The sequence below is a fragment of the Vigna radiata genome, chromosome 8 (genome assembly GCF_000741045.1).
Source record: "Vigna radiata var. radiata cultivar VC1973A chromosome 8, Vradiata_ver6, whole genome shotgun sequence".
Lineage (NCBI taxonomy): Eukaryota > Viridiplantae > Streptophyta > Magnoliopsida > Fabales > Fabaceae > Vigna > Vigna radiata.
The window spans coordinates 45264218-45287085 of record NC_028358.1 but is presented as its reverse complement, the minus strand read 5'-3'; the positions used below and the strand labels follow the sequence as shown (position 1 = coordinate 45287085).

General features: G+C 32.7%; 1 protein-coding gene across 4 annotated transcripts in view; it reads right to left on the bottom strand.

The window, feature by feature from the left end:
• The window catches only part of LOC106771807 (callose synthase 9), a 35811-nt gene extending 13840 nt beyond the window's left edge, over positions 1-21971 (bottom strand). The window contains exons 1-35 of one of the 4 annotated variants that reach the window (XM_014657793.2): positions 21801-21971; positions 21524-21623; positions 21309-21334; positions 20478-20682; positions 19451-19548; positions 17646-17809; positions 16468-16564; positions 15017-15127; positions 14813-14938; positions 14019-14108; positions 13075-13172; positions 12862-12979; positions 12134-12265; positions 11042-11118; positions 10885-10963; positions 9973-10095; positions 9661-9763; positions 9451-9574; positions 9137-9326; positions 8962-9014; positions 8695-8755; positions 8459-8540; positions 8325-8374; positions 6979-7065; positions 6757-6842; positions 6547-6571; positions 6269-6363; positions 6089-6170; positions 5057-5217; positions 4826-4946; positions 2679-2776; positions 2491-2581; positions 2251-2411; positions 2071-2180; positions 486-620 (exon numbers count right to left, since the gene is read on the bottom strand). In XM_014657793.2, the coding sequence (XP_014513279.1) occupies positions 486-620; positions 2071-2180; positions 2251-2411; positions 2491-2581; positions 2679-2776; positions 4826-4946; positions 5057-5217; positions 6089-6170; positions 6269-6363; positions 6547-6571; positions 6757-6842; positions 6979-7065; positions 8325-8374; positions 8459-8540; positions 8695-8755; positions 8962-9014; positions 9137-9326; positions 9451-9574; positions 9661-9763; positions 9973-10095; positions 10885-10963; positions 11042-11118; positions 12134-12265; positions 12862-12979; positions 13075-13172; positions 14019-14108; positions 14813-14938; positions 15017-15127; positions 16468-16564; positions 17646-17809; positions 19451-19548; positions 20478-20679 (3430 nt within the window). In that variant the 5' untranslated portion in view covers positions 20680-20682; positions 21309-21334; positions 21524-21623; positions 21801-21971. Of the gene's footprint in view, positions 1-485; positions 621-2070; positions 2181-2250; positions 2412-2490; positions 2582-2678; positions 2777-4825; positions 4947-5056; positions 5218-6088; positions 6171-6268; positions 6364-6546; positions 6572-6756; positions 6843-6978; positions 7066-8324; positions 8375-8458; positions 8541-8694; positions 8756-8961; positions 9015-9136; positions 9327-9450; positions 9575-9660; positions 9764-9972; positions 10096-10884; positions 10964-11041; positions 11119-12133; positions 12266-12861; positions 12980-13074; positions 13173-14018; positions 14109-14812; positions 14939-15016; positions 15128-16467; positions 16565-17645; positions 17810-19450; positions 19549-20477; positions 20683-21308; positions 21424-21523; positions 21624-21800 lie in introns of all 4 variants that reach the window. The other 3 variants (XM_022785845.1, XM_022785844.1, XM_014657794.2) reach the window with 3 other exon arrangements.
• Positions 21972-22868: the final 897 nt, after the last annotated feature.

The following is a 22868-nucleotide window of genomic DNA, read 5'->3' as shown; positions in this document are numbered from 1 at the left end:
AATCAGGCTTATTTATACCAAAATGCAAAGGAACTTGGGTTTCAAGTTTTTATCCTGGTCTTTATCTGTGCCTTTTGATATTTCTCGAATAATACTAATTATTTATCATGCAAATCCTTTATAAAATTACATTGTAGATTCTATTAATATCTAAATAATTTATATATTGATCCAATATTTCAAAATAATTTATATATAATACAANCTTTTATCACAAATAATCATGTTTGGACTAGTAAAACAATAAAACACAAAGGAAAAATATCTGTGCCTTTTGATATTTCTCGAATAATACTAATTATTTATCATGCAAATCTTTATAAAATTACATTCTAGATTCTATTAATATCTAAATAATTTATATATTGATCCAATATTTCAAAATAATTTATATATAATACAACCTTTTATCACAAATAATCATGTTTGGACTAGTAAAACAATAAAACACAAAGGAAAAATCAAGTTGATTAGTAAAACATTACCTGTTCTGGCCAATGTTTGCCCCCTATATGAAGCCCAAAATCGCAATTCAAGAATATCACTAGGATTATCATAAAGTTCACTCTCAAGGGAATTTTCATCACGGCCAATTCTAGCAAGAAAGTTTTTCCATTCATCTGCAGTATATTATGAAAACTATCCATTAATGGATGACATTTAAAAATTATACACAAGAATGCATAGAGAACAACTCAGTAATCAATAATGGATTCTGGATCAGAGCACTGACCCCAGAAATGGGGATAGTGGGATGGTTGCAAGTTTATTAATCACTATGATACATACTGAAAGCAACTACAACAACTCGCAGCTGGGCTTAACTAGTTTTAGCAATAGAGCCCATAAGTTGGGAAAGCTTAATTTGGTAGAGTTTCAGAAACTTGTAAACACGCTAGAGAAAAAAGAGTCTCTATTAAAGTGTGACGTGAGCCATACCTACTCAAAACTNACTTAAGCAACTTAAATGCTCTAAGAGCTCATAATAATTGCTGAAATCAGGCAAATCCAATCACTGTCAGCTTGCAAGATCTCAATATTGAGACCCTAGATGATCTAACCTCTGTAACCTATGTAGACAGTCTAATCACAATGGACCTTTTATGTGTTTTGATGATAACAAATACTAAGTTTGAAAAACTTGTACAAACATGACTTTATTATTTGAATATCAATACTTTCTTTATCAAAAGCACAAATGAATATGTATATCAAGATTTTGTTTATCAAGCTTCTAATCAAGTGCTTGTCAAAGAAAAGAAAAGATTCTATGCTGATGACAAAGATCAAGCTAAAGGACAACTACAATTTCCAGTTCTTTCAATTTTCTAGTGCTACAATACAATAGTGTTAAGTATTCTTTGTGGGTGTCCAAAACCATTATAAATTTTTATAGCATGAAGTAAACTGAAAGACCTAAACCTGTTCTCTACTTGAGAGGTTCTTATTATTTTTTCTGCAAGGTCCAGACAGTATAATAAGACGTTGCTTGCACATAGGGCATAACCAGAAGTGGCTTGTGTCCTCACTATAATTAGTTGATAAGTAGAACCTATTCAACAGCTCGATAAAGGTAGAAATGAACATAGCCTGTGTTTGGGTGAACAGTTTTTAATTGTTTGTGCTGTTTATGTTGCTTGTACGCTAGAAGGTCTAGTCTAGGTTTTGTACCTTTCAAGGATACTCAAATATGTTCCTTCTTTTAAGTTTCTAAATGGATCTATTTATAAAATAGGCTTTCAGAGCAATAAATGCAAAGACTGAATGGCATCTCAAATGACGTCACACAGTGGTGGGTTTTGCCAACAGTTCGGTGACCAGGCAACATGACAGCCACTACATAGCAGAAGACAGGTAAAAGAAGAAAGAGAGCCGCCCATGAGAAAATCAAGTAGCTCACCAGAAAACAGCCCTTAGACTAGGATAACATGTAGGAACTGAAATGTTATTAGGTCAATAAAAAATAGAGTATGAGAATAGCAATATAATAACAAACACAAAAAGTGAGTTGAGCATTTCACTGGACAAGTATGACTTTTACACTAACATAACCAATTAAAGTAGAATTACCTGGATATATCTTCTGAAGGTAGAAGAGAATTGATATTCCATCTTCATTTTTCTTTAGGAGTTCAGACATGCTATAAAGCACAATCTCAGAATAATAAGGAGTGAAAACACTGCACAAACCAAAGAAAGATAAGCATGGAAAAATTAAGAGTAATAATTTCATCCAGAAAAAAGATTTACCTAAAGGATAACATCTCCCGAACTGGCTTTGCACTAGGCATCTTCATAAAAAGTGAGTTTGTGAAAAACTGTAGCCGTCGCCTGGCCTCAAGATTTTTAGGAATGCTTGAGGCAGATTCTTTGATAGTCAGCAAAGAATACAATCTTTTCACTTGCATTTTCTACATGCAATCAAAGGTTAAAAAAATTCTAAGGCAAGTTATTTGCACAATAATATAGAAAAACATGAATCGAGCGTACTAAATCTGTATTCTTGGGCCATTTCAGCTTCTCAAACAAACGCCCTTCCTCCCTAGCCTTTGTCAGTAAACTCCAGGTGTCATAATTTTCCCTAGGAAAAAGAAAAGAAAAATAGACATTAATTCTCCCTTATGCAGGCAAGCAGGAAGACAAATTAATGTATGCAGACAACAACAATTGTGACAAACCTCATATTTACAGAAAGGACATCAAGTCGCATTACATCATACAGATCCTGAATGGCCCTAACAGCACCCCTTTCCAATTCAGGTGTTTCAGTCTCTCTCTGTATTATGTCAAAAGAATAAAGTCAGACTTCAACAGCACGTTAAACTTCCACATATAGCATACCAAATACATGAATTCATGCTTTGCACTCATACACACACACATAAATAGATTGATAGAATAGAATTGTATTTGTTCAGTGGATGTATTGTGTGTCTAATGCAAACCACACTGTGATGATATTGGCATGATATTTTTCTAGGACTTTCAATGGCTCCCCCAAACCCAGAAGAAGCTTGATATTGGAATCCGTAAGACTATCACTAGGATGACAGTCAATCATAGCAGTTTCAATAAGAATGTCCAGGACATACTTAAGTTGATTAATCACAATTCCAGAAGCAGATTGAGCAACTACAATGCCTAAGAAATATTTTAGAGGGTCCAGATCTTTAGTATGAAATTGCTATGAAAGGTGCTCTTTGAGTTGTTGAATCCGAATCTCATCATCACTCGTGATGAGAATGTCATCAACATAAGCAACAAGGTAAATGCACTTGCCTGAAGAGGAGGAAAAAAAGAAGACGGAATGATCAGCCTCACACCTGGTCATGCCAAATTATATCAAGACAAAACACTAAAATGATCAAACCAAACCCGAGGATATTGCTTCAAACCATAAAGAGACTGTTGAAGCTTAAGCTTAAAAATACAACAAGAATAACTAGGTGCAAGAAAACCAGGGGGTTGATCTAAACTTCTTGCAATTCACCATGTAAAAATGCATTTTTAATATCTAGTTGACGAAGAGGCCAATGATGAATAGTAACCATAGCTAGAGAGAGACGAGCAGGAGTTATCTTGGCCAAAAGGGAAAAAGGTGTCATCATATGACCATCAGGTCCAATTTTTACTGCACAAACCCAATGACAGTCAAAGATTTGCTTGCCAGAAGATAAAGGAACAAGGTTCCAAGTGTCATTGGAATGTAAGATTGCCATCTCCTTTACGATTGCCTAACCTCTAAAGTTATAGCTCAGTTAACTGCTCACTAACTTAAAACTCATTCTTTTTATACTTTTGACTTGTTTGAGAGTCTCTAAAGTTTCATTTCAATTTGGCTACTGGACCGACTCGGCCAAATTCGGTTAATTTTCAACTAGAGTTGACATGCCGAATTCAACCAATTTTCAACTAGAGTTGACTTGTCGAATTCGGCCAGTTTTCGACAAAGGTCAACTCAGTCAAATTTTGATTGGAACTAACTCGACCGAGTTTTGACCGTGCTCAACTCAACCAAATTGGGTTAATTTTCAGTTAAGGTTCACTCAACCGAATTTGATCAATTTTCAATGGGACTGTCTCATCCATTCATGGTCATCCTAGTCAAATTCCACTGCTTTTCATCCAAGGTCCACTCGGTCCAATTCGGCCAATTTCGAACGGGAGCAACTCAACTAAGTTTCAGCCGTGGCCGTCTTGACTGAAAATTCAGCTGATTTTCATCCCGGGACAACAAGGCTGAATTTCGATCGATACCAACTTGATTGAGTTTCATCGATGGCCTTCCGAGCCTAATTCAACCAATTTTAGGCCAAGGATGACTCGACCAAGTTTCGAGTATGCCCGCCGAACAGAATTACTTTTGACATTTATGAGAGAACCTATGATCTTAAGTAAAGACCAAATCTTTCATATCTACTTAGTTAATTTTTCATTTTTTTAAGGTTTAGAATTAGGGTTTACTAATATTATTGTGTCCCCTAGAAATATCTAATCTCACCTCTCAAGATATCTAGTCCTCAACACAAAAGAATGTGTTAGAAATTCCACATGAAGTTTTCAGCCATTTATTTTAGCGTTTTGAAAAACAAGTGAGCTTATGTTTAAAACTCAAAATTTACATGACATATTCTACTGTTGGCACAAATCTGATTAAAAAGTGAAAAATATTCAACACAAGAAGCACAGCACTTCACAGTTACACTCAGCAATCACACAAAGAACAAGACGGTATACCCATTTTACAAATGTTTGCAAGAAAAATATACAAAAACAGGGAGAAGATGCCAAACTCGAACTATACTAAATAGAAATGGACACAAACCAGGATCCCCATCAATGCCGTTACTCTTGATATCACGAGAGCTAACTTATTTAGATTGATGTCCAGATGAATACTCCTCTTTGTGATACTAGAATAAATATCTTCATATATCCTCTCAACCCTAGTGATATGGAACAATTGCAAAGAAAAAAGATATCAAATACCATAAATTAGGTGTCGTATGATTGTTTAAAGAAAACACCGCACTACACTATTATAACCGCTACTTACCACTTCCTTCCCACATCATCTAGTATTTCTGTCAAAATGAATTTTATAGCATAGTAACACTCCTGAACGGCATACATCATATAATCATCCCGGGAAATCCTATCCCAGAGCTCATCTTGAGTATCTTTACTCTCAACAGCAATATCCCTAGCCAAAAATATCTACATAATCATAAAAAGAAAACCAAATGAATCTTAACAAAAAGAAGACATAAGAGAATAAAATCAGTTAATCAGAAAAAATAAAAAAAAACAGAAATATATATACAGAGAGATCTATGATAAGATGTAAGACTTGATTTTGTTACAGTTCACAAAACTTAGTACACTTTCAAATACAAATGTAACTACTGGAATTTTCATATGCACAATTTCTAATATGATTGCATCAAACAGATTCTTTTTCAACCTAATACAGAGCTGTAAGAAATTTGAACCAACACTATCAGAAATGTAAAGTTATTGATTGATATTGTACAATTGAATAATATTCTCAAAAACATCAATCCATGTAACTATTACAAATCTAGAAGGCACAAATTGTAGCTACTGTGAGGGTATTCACCTTTATTGCAAACTTAATTGATGTATAAAAAATAGAAAAATAACGACTAACGTATAAGTGACATCCCTCATTTTGAGCCCAATTTTTTGGAGATTGAGTTCTCTAGAAACCAAAAATCTTTAAGAGTCTGTCATTTATAACAGCAAAAATTGCAGTAGCCAGCACATAAGTCAATTAAATTGTATTCAGATCCTAAAATTCAGAACTGAAACAACTACAAAAATAATGAGTTAAGGCGTGGCAATGATTCTGAGATGGGACTAGACTATATCAAGAAATTTATAAATCCATTAACTGCTACTGAGATATCATTTGATATCCTACATACAATAAAACTATCAAACATCTACTAGGACCAAATATTCTAACATAAATATAAAAAATGAAAAAATTCAATGCATTTGATTTAACACTCAAAAAATGCCTTGACATTATAGCTTGACAATTATCAAAGTATAATTGAATTACCTTGCTTGAAAGTAGAAAAAGTGGCCACTGAATCATCGGAAGATCCCCAGAATTCTTAGGCATTAAAAGCAACTCCATTTCACTGAGCAAAAATGGATGACCGTGCAGGTGTTAAGTATGAAGTAAAGAAAAAGTATAAAATAAGATGAAAAAAAATGAATAGCAGTTTCTATTACTCACAAGTTAGTTACATAATCCTCCTCCCTTAGATTTCTTATGATCTCATTCCAAAAGGGGGCAAACCGAGCAGCATCAACCTTGCTATTCTCCACAACCTTTAGATGAAAAATAATTTAATGAGTAATGTTTGCTTAAGTTCAAAGCATAGGATCAACCACCTGTTTCTGTAACCTTCCCATCAACATAAAGAAGTTTCTTAATTAAGAATTAGTACACAATATCATGCAAATAAATACATGGATTTAAATTAATTCCTTTTTTCATAGCAAAACACTGACCTGAACAGAAGACTGATGGGAACTCCTGAAAACATAATATTGAGGAAAAATGATATAAGTATATACAAACAGCAATACTTCAAGGAGAAAAACTCATAGAAGAGTGGATATAGTCTGATATAGCTAGAATATAGGTAGGACATATGCAGCTAGATTCCATATACAGAACTAAAATCACAGAACAGGAACCTATTATTTCAAAAGCAGCACCTGTTGGGTAGAGGAACATGAAGTGTGCTCATAAAAGCTCCAGGAAACTGCTCAAAAAGTTTGTGTAGTGCCTCCAATGACCTAATCTGATGAGCACATATAGCCACAAAAATATTATGGAACCTAATCTTCATTTCTAAATTGTACAGGACAGGACTAGCAAAAGGTAAAACATATAAATAATAAATAGCCAACCATAACAACTTAAAAAACAATACTTACCTCTCCTAGCCTATCTCTTGCACCTAGCAAGAATCCCAAGACAGCCGATGCAACTGTGTAAAAGATATAAATATCTAGAAGATACATCTGAAAGAATGAGAATAAGCAAATTGGAAGCAACAACCAAAACACCCAAAAACATAGGAAGGGAAAAGCAACTTTGCATAACAGTTAAATTTAAGGAAACAAATATAAACATCAGAATAGGGTAGAGGTTTTAAGAAATTAATTTCCAATTGCACATTGCTACTGATTCTATCTCCTCCATTCTTCATTCCTTGGAAAGATCCAAGAGTACTCAAGCCAAGACTGTAATACAAGCCTTTTTCATTGGTGTTATGAAAGCTATATGGACAAGCAAAGACAAGATCAGCTTTGATAATCATACCCTAATAATATCCTACAACTAGTCAAAAACATGATTTGTGTTGACTTTAATCAGGATGGTAACTGTTATACTGGTTGTATGAAGTCCAATGTCCAAGAGCTCAGTGTTCTTTTTAAGTTTTGAAGTAAATATACATCCTAAAAAGGTGTCACCATATGTTACTGTTTTTTTGGTATCCTACTCCTTTTCATTGGTTAAAATGAACTGGTCAGCGGTTAAAGTTTTTCCTGGCATATCTGTTTGTCAGGGTACTTTTAGAGATCATCAAGCATCCATTGTGGTTTGTTTCTCTTAATATCTCGTCTTTCAATATGCCTTGTATGTGGAGGTGATTTCAGCTATGGAAACAACTATCTTCAAAGGCTGCACTAAACCTTGGATTGAGTATGATTGTGAACTTGTTAATCATGCTCGGTCCAATAAATCTATTATTCCTTGGGATCTCGATAGTAGATGGTTATGTTTTGTCAGAAGTAATACCACGTGCATTCACTTGTTAATCATGCTCGGTCCAATAAATCTATTATTCCTTGGAAACTTGACAGTAGATGGTTATGTTTTGTAAGAAGTAATACCACGTGCATTCACTTCTCATACTTTTAGAGAAGACAGTCAATGTGCTGATAAATTTGTTGAGTTTGACACCAGATTTCAAGGTTAAACTTGCTATGAGCTTTTGAACTGCTCAAGAAAGAGCTTTTTCCAGTGAGAAACTTTTTTTGAATTCAAATAAAGCTAATCCAAACATTCTATGAGACTGCATAACAGAAACTCAGTGCCTGAATAACCAAAACAAGCTATATCAACAACCCAGTAACTTCACACTGCAATTTAAGCTCTCGTCAGACATATTTCCTCATTGAGTAAGAGAGGTTAAAGAAAATAAGATATCCTCCTGTTATGATTAACATATTTGAAGAAGGGGGTGGGAAGTGAAAATCAATGGCAATGTACTTACAGCAATCACAGGAGCCCACACACTAACAACTGTCAAAGCATTATGATTATCTGCAACAGTAGCATTTTGATAAATAATAATATCAAAGAAAAAACAGAAAATATCATAACCACAGCAATCACACCAATGCTTACTTTTAGAGACAAAATCGTGCCAAGAGTAAACTATATTATTCTCTTTTATAATATCCTTTGTTGGGTTCACCAGTGGCCTTATCTGCAAACCACAAAAATACGACAGTCAAAACATACAAGCATATGAGCTCACCACTAGTATATGTATCTTCATCATACACACACATGAACATATTTGTATAGTTCCAAATGTATCTACAAATAACAAGGGCATAGCCAATATATGTAACACTGACCTGAAGAAAGTAAGCAAATGCAAATTTTCCACTCAAAACAACAAGCCAAAACAGCATATACCTGAGAAAAAAAAGTAAGGTATGTAACCAGTGCAAAAAGGCAGCTTCAGCATGTAAAATTAATTACAAAGGACACACCGTTCTTGACTCATCAATATTCAAAAGCATTGTATATCAACAACTTCAAAGGAAGAATCTTGCTTTTCCCAGAACATGTATTATATCATAAATTTAGAAATTTGAAAAAAGACAAGATCAGGTGCATACTTTATGAAATCTGAACTCCTTTCATACATTCCCCGTCCTACATAATGTCGTTCCTTTATAATTCAACAGAAAAACAATCATAAATGCAAACACATCAATCAGCATAATTCCACATGACAAAGAACAAACAGAACCAAATGAATTAATATAATTAGCAAGTGAAGATATAACAAACCTGCCGCAACCACTTCACAAACCGAATTAAAGGCCAACGATCACATTGATTTGTCAAACGATGACATGCTGGTATCCGCATGAGGAAACTAATAAAAACTTGGACACCAGCATAAATCCCTATAACAATTACATATAATTTGAAAATAACCGAGTTTCCATTTGCTTTACTCTCTTCCTGAAGTGCTTTTCTGCAGTCAAGCACAAATTGATGGAAATGTAAAATTACTTACAAATTAGAAAAATAAATACAAACTGATTAAGGGATGACGATGCATAAAAGAACAAAATTATTATGATAGAAAGCACACGTACACATAAATGAAAGTTAAGAAAACTGAAGCCAGGCTGAACCAAAGAAAACGTAAAAAAATTCTAGAGATGGCTAAGCGTCTTGTTGTTGAATATGCACCGTACATCATGAAAATATCAAGAACACCTAAAAGAGAAATGAAAATTTGAAAATATAAATAACTAAATAAATGATGACAAGAAAATACATGATGAAAGACAATTGACACATACTCTCAAAAAATTTCATCACAAAAAATGTAGGTCCAAGACTAAGAACCTCTCGCAAAGTCTTGGCATTAAACTGTCCATCATTGAATGCAAGGATTGCTAGGCCCTGAACATTGACAATAAAAAAAAAATCACCAAGAAACAAAAAAAAAAAGTAACACACGGATGAAGAAACCAAAATGCCAGTTAAGATCATATAAGTCACACAAGCCTGACCAGAAAGAAAACCAAAATTTGGTGCTAAAAGCAGCAGATGAGAACAGCAAGCATTAGCCATAATTAGATGACTATGTGAGAATATGTGCAACTACAAACCTGAAACATCATGACAAGAAATATCCACAATCGGTGGAAACTATGATAAAGATGAAAAAAGGTTCTATGTTCCACAAAAGATGTTTTTCCCTGATGCCTACTGCTGCCAGAAATAAGCATTTTCTGCAGTATAAAATAAGGAATAGATAAGTAACCAAAGACATCGACCAAAGAAATATAAAATAAGATACCCAGTTTATCAATAACTCAATAAGACATTATGATCCATCATATATGGATACTTATACGGTCAGACACTTCAGTATCTTGCTAACATTAAAATAATGTGCACAAGTAACAGCCATCCATTAAAAAATAGGAACAACAGTAGGTAAATCATTCAGAGAAACTGAGAAAATAAAGGTGAAATTTTATTCAACTGTAAAAATGAATTGATTCCAAACAGAAAGCTATGAAGTCAGATATTTATACAGAGGAATATCAAGATCCAGACTGAGTGTTATAGAAAGAAATTGCATTACATAATGTAATGAAATTAGAAGAGAGTCCAACAAAATTATCATTGAAAGAAAATTATATCAACATTGAATTCAATAAGTACATTCAGTAGAGTTAGTAATTCAGTTACAAAATCCTATGTGGATCAGAAAGTTATTGAAAGGTATACAAGTAATGACTGACATTATTAGTCAGTTACAACTGAAAACAGAAAAACACAACAAAGTTGCCATTTAAAGAAAATTATATCAATATTGAATTCAATAAGTACATTCCCGTAGAGTTAGTAATTCAGTTACAAAATCCTGTGTGGATCAGAAAGTTATTGAAAGGTATACAAGTAATAACTGACATTATTAGTCAGTTACAACTGACAACAGAAAAACACAACTGTAATTTGCAACTGACAAACAGAAAAGAGAAATATCTCTAACATTTGCAGACAAAACAAACCTTTGATCTGGGATGAGGCTTTTGGAAAAAATCAGAAGTTTTGCGCCAAGGCCAACTAAGCTCAAAGCAATGGAGTGACCTTAAGAAAAGAGGGGAATGAGCAAACAGAATAAAATAAAAACAAAACAGCCAAAGATGGTTATCAAATAACTTATACCAGAAATACTCGTTAAAATCATCATAGTTTCTCCAGGATGAATGTGGTGCTTTCCCATTATCATTGTTTGCAGCTTCCTGAAGTCCACGGAAATAAATGACCAATTCATAATTTTATACCAAAAGGATACACTCAAGTTCTATCTTAATGAAAATTACAGTAGAGAAATCTAAAAAAAGAGAGTAAAAAATTTGAGCTAGTACTTGAGAGATACACAAGTTGAAAATAAGAATGATTTTATTATTCTCAAACATGTCAATTCTTTTGCTCTATTTGTAACAATCTAATATTCTAAAATAGAGAAATAGAGAAACAAAATAATCTAGAAGATTCTATAGATATCTTCTTTAATTAGGAAGATATTTCCTCTAATTACAACAGTACATTAAAGTTAATCCAGCATAGAATAAATTAATGAGCAAATAAAGGGCGAAATTCATGTTTAAATATACTATGCAACAATTTGTTATTTGAATATCAAGAAACCAAGTTAACGACAAATTTTGTATAGGATTAATTTACCGCCCTGTCTATCTTTGCAGGACTAGGTTGAGTATTATGTAAAAAATAAAGGTAAAATAACATATCTCACAACTTTCTAATCAAATGACCCTAATAAACGGTTGTGTATATTTTTCTCATACTTCATTGTTGACCGATCCTGTCATAGTAATCATTTAGACAAATCAATGAACATAACCAACTTATTATTTTATTACATAATATGAGGATTTATTAGTATTCATAACTTCTTATAGAACATCAGGAAGACACTGATATCCACAAAAAGCATCATCATAATTAAAAATTTGCCTATATACTCTTAAAATTCTGCTTTCAGTTTATTGTTCTCATAAAACTCATACAGCCCAATCAAAAACATTTTCAAGACTGTTTTCTCATAAAATAAAAAGCGAAAACAGGGAACACACAATTCAAACACACTCACAGACTTACCCTTAATACCAATTTATATGCACGCTTCTTAGAGTAGTTAGACAATCTTTCTTAAGGAAAAACAATTTCTTGTTTATCAGATTAACATAAGCCACAACCTAATTTTGGGGTAGCCGAAAAATTGGTGAAACTTACTGCAGAAACAATATCATATAGAGGAAAGATAACATTATCAAGAAACGAGACACCCTCCACAGAATCAGAAGTGCAACTATTAGCTGGCTGTGCAATCTGCTGTCTTAAAATTTCATCCATCTCTCTAGCCATCTGCATACCATATTCATAACAAAAATTGTAAACAATACAAAAGATGAAGATGCAAAAGCAACACATAAATGAAAAATCCAGGTAAAAAGTAAAAGAAAAAATTGTATTGCAGAAAATCAAATAACATGAAAACACTGGTAAGAAAAATATTCACCAAATGTAAATGCATTAGTTAAAATACAAACAAATTGTTTTAGAGAATCATTCAAAAATTCATGAATAATTTACTTAAGGTGAATTGTGAAAAGACTCTTTTTATAGGATCCAGCTTTTGTTCAGAGTTAACAAAAACAAAAACACTTTTTCTTTTTAAGATTTTACGTTCCTCAAGAACACGAGCATAATTTTTATAAATGTTGTTAATCATATATTTTTAACTAAGAAAACCTTTGTTTGGTTCATAGAATAGTATTATTAGGCATAAGAGATATATTGGACATCATACATAGTTCTTCTAACTACCAATTCAAATGCTTAAGTACTTTTACATCATGGGTAGAGGTTCATAAAAAAATACCTATTCAACAAAATTTAACTCAAGCAAAATCTTTAAAGAACCAACAAAAAAGCTGACTCAACTTGTTCACCAAACTTACATGATGGAATATGTAGCACAAGCATTCTGCTAGAAACCTGATATTTGCAGCTTCACCCCATATTAGGAAGTACAAAGAAACATATAATATTTTCTTCTCTTTACTGAGAGCCTCCAAACTGAACAAGAACCATTAGACCCTCATTCAATCTTAGCAACCATAGACTGGTAAATACCAAATAGATTTAAAAGAAAACAAGGATAATAATAGTACCTGCTCCAAACAGGCTGAATACATAAATAATTACACCAGCTAATGTAATTCTGAAGGGACTTGAGGAATACTGCCTGTACAGCAGCTTCATCCAATTTCTGGAATCAAAACAAAATAGACAAGTAAAGAAAAGAAACATACAAAAATGCTAGTCAGCATCTGTGACACAAATCTGTTAAAAAAAGGATTATCAATTATAATTACTAATCCTATATGCACATATTCTTGTGAGTCNGTTTACAATTTTCCTTATCAATTTATTTGAGCAGAATATTTTCCCTTCATGGAACCATTTGGAAGTCTAATATTCAAGTTTTTCAACTCACTCTAACACCCCATACTTTAGTCATATTGCAACGGATACCCACTCCAATGTATTATATTACTTCGAGACATATATTAAAGGTCAGTTTTTCACTTAATATTGAATGACCAAATTACCCACTTCAATAAAATTTCAATTCTCTCCCTCACAGTTATTGATACTGTCTGAAAAAATCAGCCCATTACCCACCTTGATACATGTTATACATGCGCAGGTATCCATATATACACAAGGTTACTTGATAATTATTTTGTAAATTTCAAATAAAATCATTTAAAAGTTATTCTTCATATACTTTGAGACACATTTCAAATAATGTTGGTTCGATTAAGATATTGAAATAATTAAAAAAAAAAACTATAAACCAATAAAAATCCATAGGATCAAATTTTATATTTTTCCAAATCTGGTCCAAGTGACCCGTGAACATCCAGTGGAATAAATACAAAAAACATTCAGGAAATATCATTTACCATTTTCTCAGAGCCCTCAACAAGAAAATAATCATATTACTTTTCACCATGGCTTACAAAATTTCCAGGCCCACCACCCATATTTATCAATACAACAGAACAATATATAAATCCCTCAAACTTGAAAATAAAAAATAAAAACTTACAGGTTCAGCTTCATCTGGAATTCTAAGACGAGATTGCTCATTTGCAAGCAGGTGGACTATGTGTTCATGCTGATTAGCTACATTATCTTTCTGGAAGCAACATGTTATTATCATAAGCAACAGAGAAAAGGACCCCACAAGAATACAAATGCATATAACAGCTTTTGACCACAAAACAAGACCAAACATATCATAACAAAACAAAAGTGTTTACTTCAAATAATTAAGATAGAATAAAAGTTAGATCCTTAAACTACGAAAAACTATTAGTTTTCAAAGTATCAATAAATTGATTGTTTCATTTTTCAATTGTGGCACCAAATAATTTAAACTTCTGGCAAGCATGACATCAAAATGGGTAAGCATGACATCAAAATGGGTGGGAAAGCCAATCTAGCAATCTCTACAAGTTCTTGGAGAATTTTAATTAAACAGTGGTTTCTTTCAGTTGATTTATACATAAATCTTTTTGGGATGTTTACTTGGAAAGCATTCCTTTCTAAAACAATTTTGTTAGTTGTATTACTAGTTAATCCAATTACTAGTTATAACTTCCCCATAACAAACTTGAAAATTAATCACTTATTTTAAAGGATAAGAGGAAGAAATGGAATATGGGTAAAATAAAAGAACTTTAAATCTACAGTAAATACACTAAGATTAGCCCATAATCATTGATATATTCTAAAAATATTGCAAATTTTGAGAACCCAATAAAAAATCAAATATTTTCTACAGTTGAAAAATCACACTTATCTGGACTTCAAAAAACATGGAAATCATAGTATACAGACCTGAAAACCAAAAATACACTGCAAAAAGTCGAACACATTAGTGTTCCTCGATGAAGGAATGAAATAACCCCTGGGCAACTCTGGCAAGCCATTGAAATACTTCAAAGCCGACATTGCTGCTTGCACCTAACAAACATTTTTTTCAGGTAAAATTAAGTTAACCTGAATAGTTAAAAATTTGGAATCCCAAACAAAGTAACTCACCTCAGGTAAAGAAACAATAGCATTTGTTGAAGAAGATGTGTCTAAGGGGATTATGTTGTACGCAATCAGATCCTCTGTCAAAGCAGAATCTGAGTCCATAACCCGCTTCAGCTGTAACAAAAACACAGATGAATAGATGTTGAAGTTCAGAAAGTATTCCCATGTGATTGCATGGTAAATGGAAAAGCAATAACATTCATCCAAACTCCAATTCACCAACACAATCATTTTAACTTCAAATAATTTTTCCCACAATCTTTGTTATGAAGCCAACGCAGAGGAATAAAAAACAAACATAACAGGAAAAAAATACAAATGAAATCAGATAATACTAATCCCAATAAATTATAGTTCAACACTAAAACAATATACTAAAAATAAATATATGCAAAAAATATACTAACACCATAAACATTGGCTTCCTTCGTAAAGAAAATTCAACTCCATCTAAAAATCCTTTACCCATGCAACAATAATAGAAGACTCCTCACTATTGCAATGCTGGATTATAATGCTTGTATTTAATGAAATAATCTTAGAAGAACCAAACTGAAGATAGAACTAAAGAGGATGAACAGCACATGAACTGAAAAATTTATTATAGCATCACACTGAAAACATTAGTACAAAAATGTGTTTATAGGTCTTGCTTACTGAAAGCTGTACTAACTAATTAATAAAACATAAAGCTGTACAAAATGACTTACATGTGATAACTATATAAACTTTACGAACACACTTCTTTCTTCTAATATCCCCTCAAATTCAAGGAGAAAATTTTTCAGAAGAAATATACTACACAATGAGTTTGCTCCAAAGAAACATAAAACGAACTGAAGATAGAGGCCTACTAACAAATAGACCAGATATTCTTTGGCACAAGAATTACTGTACCAAAGAATTATTTGCATGATAAATTATTTCAACAGACACTGTCCAACACCACCTGCTATGCCAACATATAAACCCACCAACAGCAGAAACTCGGTTTGCTAACAGTAAAAATTCTGAAGTATCTTCTGGACAACATCAAAATAACTGATATTCAAGGATCGATCAAGATTAAGAACAGGTAAGAAGTGAAAAAGAAGGAAGGTGAGAAAACAAATTAAAAAAATAACACAACCAAGAAGGGATACAAGATCATAAATTCTAATACAAAGCTAAGCAAAATAGAAAGTCCACAAACAAGTTCTGCCAAAGATCTGTCTCAAAGAAGTAAAAAAAAAAAATCAACCAAACAGAGAAGTTACTATTATTTTCACTTTATGTATAGAACTGAGATTACAAAGAAGTAAAAAAAAATCAACCAAACAGAGAAATCTCTCAAAATTACAAACCAACTCAAGCACAATAAACAACAAAGCTATGTAAGAAAGATAATCCATAAAAGTAAACAAAAGCATGAAAATGGTAGTTTATAAAGAGTGACAGTAAAGCATGAACACAACCTCATCCGGAATTTCGTCACTCAGCTGCTCAAGTACTGTTCCCAAAACCTTTAAGGTGGCAAAAACCCTTTTCCTCTTCACAGTTTTGCGCTCCAACCTGTACTCAGAAGAAAACAGTTAATGTGAAAAACATCTACATATCGAACAAAACAAATCATTAATTAGACAAGTCCATGAACAAAGTTTACCTAGTGAGCTATTTTTTTGGTGAAACAGTGAAATTTTCATACAAAAAGAAAACAAAAAAAGGTGGAACAGTTGTTAATTATGAACAAATGGAGATTCTTGAGCACAAGCTTTGATTTCCAGCTTCAAACAATCTTTTTTGAATAATCATTATAGTGCCACCATAATACTATATAACATAGTGATAGGATGGACATGGAAAGGCTCAAAAGAAAGAAAAACAAATGTTTTAAAGATGGATAAGCCCAGCCTCCACAGATGGAGCTTTGCCACAAGGAATCAAGAAACAATTGAAAGGCATCGTCTACCAGACTGGTACCCTTCAAGAATGATAGGGAAGTCAATAACAAGTAGGCTAGACCAAAGGATGTATGCAAAAATTTCAAGCAGTCCGGAGTTTGAAAAAATGATTGTCCAAGAAAGGAAAACAAGAATCAAGTAGTGTCCCGTATTCGAAATGGCATCTTTTCTAAAAGTGACCTGGTGTTCACGGTAAATTATGCCACCTCAGGATGGTTAGTTTAGGCTCTACATGGATAAAATGCACAATGGCATCATTTGGACTCTCACCAATGTCCAATATGTTATCTCAAAAACTCTTTATCCATTGGAGTCAGGGATGAGAAAAGTTGAGTGCCAAGGAGAAGCTGGAGTGATTCATATCATGGGGAGAAGTGGTTATGTGGTGATGCAGGGAACCAAGGAAGGAAGTATGTATGTCCTTTAGGGATTGGATGTAACAGATGGAATTTCAATTCATTTATACTTTCTCTCTCATCTCTCCATGCACTCAATCAAAACTAATTAAATTTTATTGCAAATAACAATAAAACTTTATCCACATGGGTGGCGTAAAGGACTCTGACAAAAGAAACAATTAGACACGTTTATGACTTATTTTAACGCATGTAGTACCACAACAAGAGAGGGAAAGAGGAAGCACATGATAATCCAAATCAATCTTATGCCATTTTCTCAGTAAAAACACATACTCGCCAAGATCCCGACTAAAAGCACCAGATTCCCTCAACTTCATTTCTTCCTCACGTAATCTATCCACATTATTCTTTTCTCTATAACTTTTGTAGAACTCTTGCAACCGAGCTGCGTCCTGACTTCTATCTATGGTTCCAGCTTCTCTTTTAGCCAGCTTTTGCTGAAAATATAAACAAATAACAGATTATAAAAATTATACCAGCCAATGAAATGAGGTAATCAGTTCACTAAAGTGAAGAACATAAAAAGTACTGTAGAAAGTTTAAGAATAAAGGGAGAACAAAAATGTGTAGATCAAAAAATGATAGTCTCCCTAAAGAGTGTATGTAAAAAAATTATCTAACATTCTGCTTCAACAGACAGTTGTAAGTTAGAGTTACAACACAGTTGTAACAGATCTCTGTTGAGATTATATTCAACACAAATATTCAGTTTCAGTTTGTTTTATTTTGTCCATGTTCTTCATCTCTCTCGTCTTAATATTTGGTCATTTTTCCTCATTTTTTCCATTTGGTTCCTGAATCATAACAACCAGCCCTGCCTGATTCCCTGACTCAGGTGCTTGATCAACACAATATTCAGTAGTTTGGCCCATCTAAATATAATGACTAAACTTACATTTGAACTTGGAAATGGACAAGTTTTGCATATTTCTTCCTCTGGTTCCCTTTCATAATTTCTCTCCCCTCTAAATTGTAATGCCTTACTATTTTAACATAATTTACTTCTTGTAATTTGCATAACCAAAAACCAGTCAAGTGACAAGGTCCAGAGCAATAAACTAGCAGTTGTAGTCAAACATATTCCACATTATGATCAATTACCAAGCTGCTATATCCTACCATTTCTATTGAATAAATTCTTCTTTGTCAAAGATAAAGTCCCAAGAATGCAACTAGTAGTAGTAGTAGTTCAACACAACACAGCCCAAGATCAATGACCTAGTCACTATCTCCTCTACCAAAAATCACTTTCTAAGGAACAAACTCAAAAAGTGTTTAAACTCCATTCTTTGGCCTATGACTCACCCACCTTGAATGTGGGGGGTTTGAAGTATGTACTCAATTAATGTTGGAAAATCATCCTACTAAGGGTCATCCCTATCCAGTCTTAGTTGTGGCTTCTGTAGGAGCGACCCTAATTGCAGCCACAAGGTGGAGGTTTAATCCCGTATTGACTAAAGATATAATTTAAATAAGCTTTATAAGTCTTTGTCCTTACTCACCTAACAATGAGAGTTTTGTGGTACTTAGCTAGAGCCTAAATAAATTCTTAAGTTATTAAAATTAGTCTAGCTTTGACAGCTGGCTATACCTGTTTCAAACTTTCCAATTTACTAGTAATACAAGTTACTGTGGCTATAAAATCCCTCATGTAAAAAATCTCTAATTAAGTGGAAGAAAAAATACTTTCAGCACCTCCAATTACTCTTGACTCAAATTTAGACAATATATTAGAAATTTAAAATAAAATAAAATAAAATAGAAATGAATATGAAGCTTGATCTAAAGCTCTGGTAGCATTGCATTAAACACTAGCAACAGGCAATAGACTAATTGTGAACATGTCGGTTAGGTAAAGTTTACAGCAAATTCAAAGACAAGTCATGCAATAAATAAAAAAAGAGTCAAATTATATGAACTTTCCAAAAGGTCTGTAACTGAGGCCATACAACAAAATTTTAGCACGCCAATCAAGCCCCACAGAATCACAGACAAAAAAAACATACTGATATGCACAAGTCAAGTATCCCAAGCGCAACTTTTTTTTATTTTACATAAACCTAGACTAAAATCCATACCTTGATGACAGACATCAAACCAGTCTTGAATTGTAACACACCTCGGCCTTCACTGTTAGGGTCCAAATTTTGAGATAAAGAATATGCATGCTCACATACTGCAGACAAATAAGAATTGTTTACTGTTGCAGAGTACATATAGGATTTTTTAATAAAAATATGTGAACAAAGGGATATTTCCATTTTTAACCTTTCAGGTTTAACAATTTCTAATCTTACACCAAATAAGAAACCAGAGAGACAGTATGAAACAGTAGAACTTCTGATGACTCAAAAAACTATGATATGCTGTGGCAAAGAAAATAGCATTGCCAGTTAATGATAACTTTAATCAATGTAAATACTGGGACACGGTATGCAATCATTTGCTGTTTACATTAGAATGGAATGGTAACATCTTTAAGGGTGTCCTACACAAACACCCAAATCCTTATAGTCACACGGTTTCAAAAGAGCATTGAAGAAAGTTGGATGAAGAGCAAAATAAAGACAAAACTAAGGCCAGTGAAAAGGTTTCGTACTAAACTCATGTGAATAGGAAAAAAAAATTAAGGAAATAATTCACTAATTCCAAATATACCCGTCTATCATTTCTCTCCTTTGGTGTGAATCTCCATTGATTCTACTCATGTTATTAACGAAAATAATTATATTAAACCAAACATGTGGATTCAACATTTCTTTCTTTTCCACTTCTTTCTTGTTTTTCTAATTCAAGCCATCTATTTTTTGTATCTCTCCAACTTTCCTTTGTAGGTCCCTCATCCTAAACATAATGTCCAACAAAGAAAACTATATATTATAAACTAATTTTAAGCACAATTTTACTTTATTTAATAATTACGAAATAATGTCAAGTCGTTGCTTTTATTCTCTTTTTCCTTGTTTTCTTGACACAACATTATGCAGAATTGCAGACAATACCTTCAATGCCAAATAACTTATTTTTGTATTAGTTAAATATTGGAAAAAAATTATTGAATTAATAAAAATATGAGGGAAATGAAGCAAGACGAGACAAAAATACATATTCTTGAGACACTGGGATCATCATCTTGAATTTCGTCAGCAACTCTCAAAATTTCATCAATATCCCTATTTTTAGCTAGGGCAGATGGTACATTTCCAGCAATGCCACCAACTGGTCGTCCATATGCATCTTCACCAGTCCTTTCCCTTCTCAATGCAGCACGGACTAACCGCTCCCAAAGTTCCTCAGCTCGAGACATTTTCTATTAATATAAAATGAAAACATACATGTTAACATTAATAATTTACATAGCAAATATAAAAAACAGAAACCATTATTGCAGGAAAAATGTAAGTATAAATCAAAACAATCAGCAATTTAAACATAATATATTATTTTTCTACAAGTAATGGGAATTGAATTCCTCGCATCAATTAGGAAACTAACTTTTCTTGAGCTGCCTTACTAGTAAAGGGTAAGAAATATAGCCAAAATCATGTCTGGCTGAGATAGAGCAAAAAAGAAAAAGTTCACTTGATCCAACCGATAAACTAAACTAAATGAGTCAAATGTTCGCCAACATCTGTTGTTAAATTTCAAAAGTTCGTTTGTACAATCCAAAAATATAGAGTGAGGATACAACCATGCATGCAAAAACCAATTAGGAAATGCATGCCACAACCGAATCTTGGCAACTTAAGAACTCGAGTGATGTTCAATGTGCAATACAGAATCTTGGCAAATTAAAGAGTGATGTTCAAAGTGCAATACAGAATACAGAGTAGCTAGCAAGAGAGTCGTAAAATCCTCACAGTACTTACTATCTTTTCTTGAACTTAAAGATTCACAGCAGTATCAAACTATGAAAAAAATGATGAGAAGACTTACTGGAACAAGTGGATCTACTTCAACCTCTGCATATACAATCAAATCAGTAGGACCAGTAAACAATCCACAACAAGCCACATTCTCTTCCAAGTTCAGTAAAACATATGAAATGCTACTATACAACAAATTACAACCATAGCAAAGGAAAATCCGCATTAATTTTTTCTTGGAACAAACAAGAACGAATGGTTCAAAAATAAGCGAAGGCAACAAACCTGGAAAACCCTAGATATAGGGTTCCGAGTTAAAAAGAAGCTGAATCGCGCCCTGATTAGTAGTTCGTTGGTTTTAAAACATCACAAAGAAAACTTCAGGCTACAAACAAAAGATCACAAGATTCAAACTGAAAGAAACTACATGCAGTTCCGAAACTTCACTTTAATCGAAACAAAACTGGAAACACGAGATCGAAGAGCTTGCATTTCCGCGTTAATTTTTTCTTCAAAAAACAAGACCGAATGGAATAGCAAAAATAAGCTGAAGGCAACAAACCTGAAAAACCCTAGATGAGGGTTCCAAATCGCACTGATCAGTAGAAAGTGGTCTTTGTGCTTCGTTGGTTTGAAAAGAGGTCTTTGCGCTTTGTTTGTTTGAAAAGCATGAGAGAAATAAGAGATAGAATAACAAAGTTAAAAGAAAAGGGAAAGAAGTCCAAAACCGGCATCCGTCATACGCGCGTTGGGTTAGGGTGTTATTTAAACTTAAAGGTGGAATATTAATGGAAATAATAGTTAACTTAACAGGCAAGTATACCTGTAATATTTTTTTAGTAACACAACGTAGTATATTGTGTTTTTACATAATTGGGAATTAGGTTGTTAGAATTATAAACAGTTATTTGTTTTAATAAATGATCATATCATGTGTTTTAGATTTTATGGAAATAATTAACTGTGAATATTTTTATTTTTTATATTTTTTTATAATTTTAATCTTTATTTACAAGGTAAATAATATTAATCTGAATTTTTAAATTCAACATGTAAAAAATGATGTCATGTGCTTTTTAACATAATTGCGAATCAAGCCGTTAGAACTATGAACTGTTATTTCTTTATCAAATGATTATTTATTTAACGTGTGTTTTAAATTTTATGAAAATAAATAGTTGTGAACTTTTTATTTTTTACATTTTCTACTGGTTTTAATCTTTTATTTACAAAGATAAGTAACTTTGATTTCATTTTTTAAATTCAACTTAACGTAGAGATTGATCCAAACGCGTTAAATAAAAAAAAAATGCAGAATAACATAAACATTGAAAATATGTAGTTGGGAAATTGAACTTGAATGTCGACATTGATGTAGTGTAATCAAAATATTAAAATATGATATAAAAAATAAACAAATTATGTTTTTTAATTATAAGATTTCGTATGAATTATAATCAAGTCATTGCTATTTGGTCAGAAACAATCTAATAAAAAGCATTCTTTAAAGTTATTTAAAGTATTATAACATCTCATTTAATACTTCAAACCATTTCACTATTATATTATATTTATCAAAACTAGCACGTATTCAATATAGAGACATATATACATACTAACAAAAATTGTA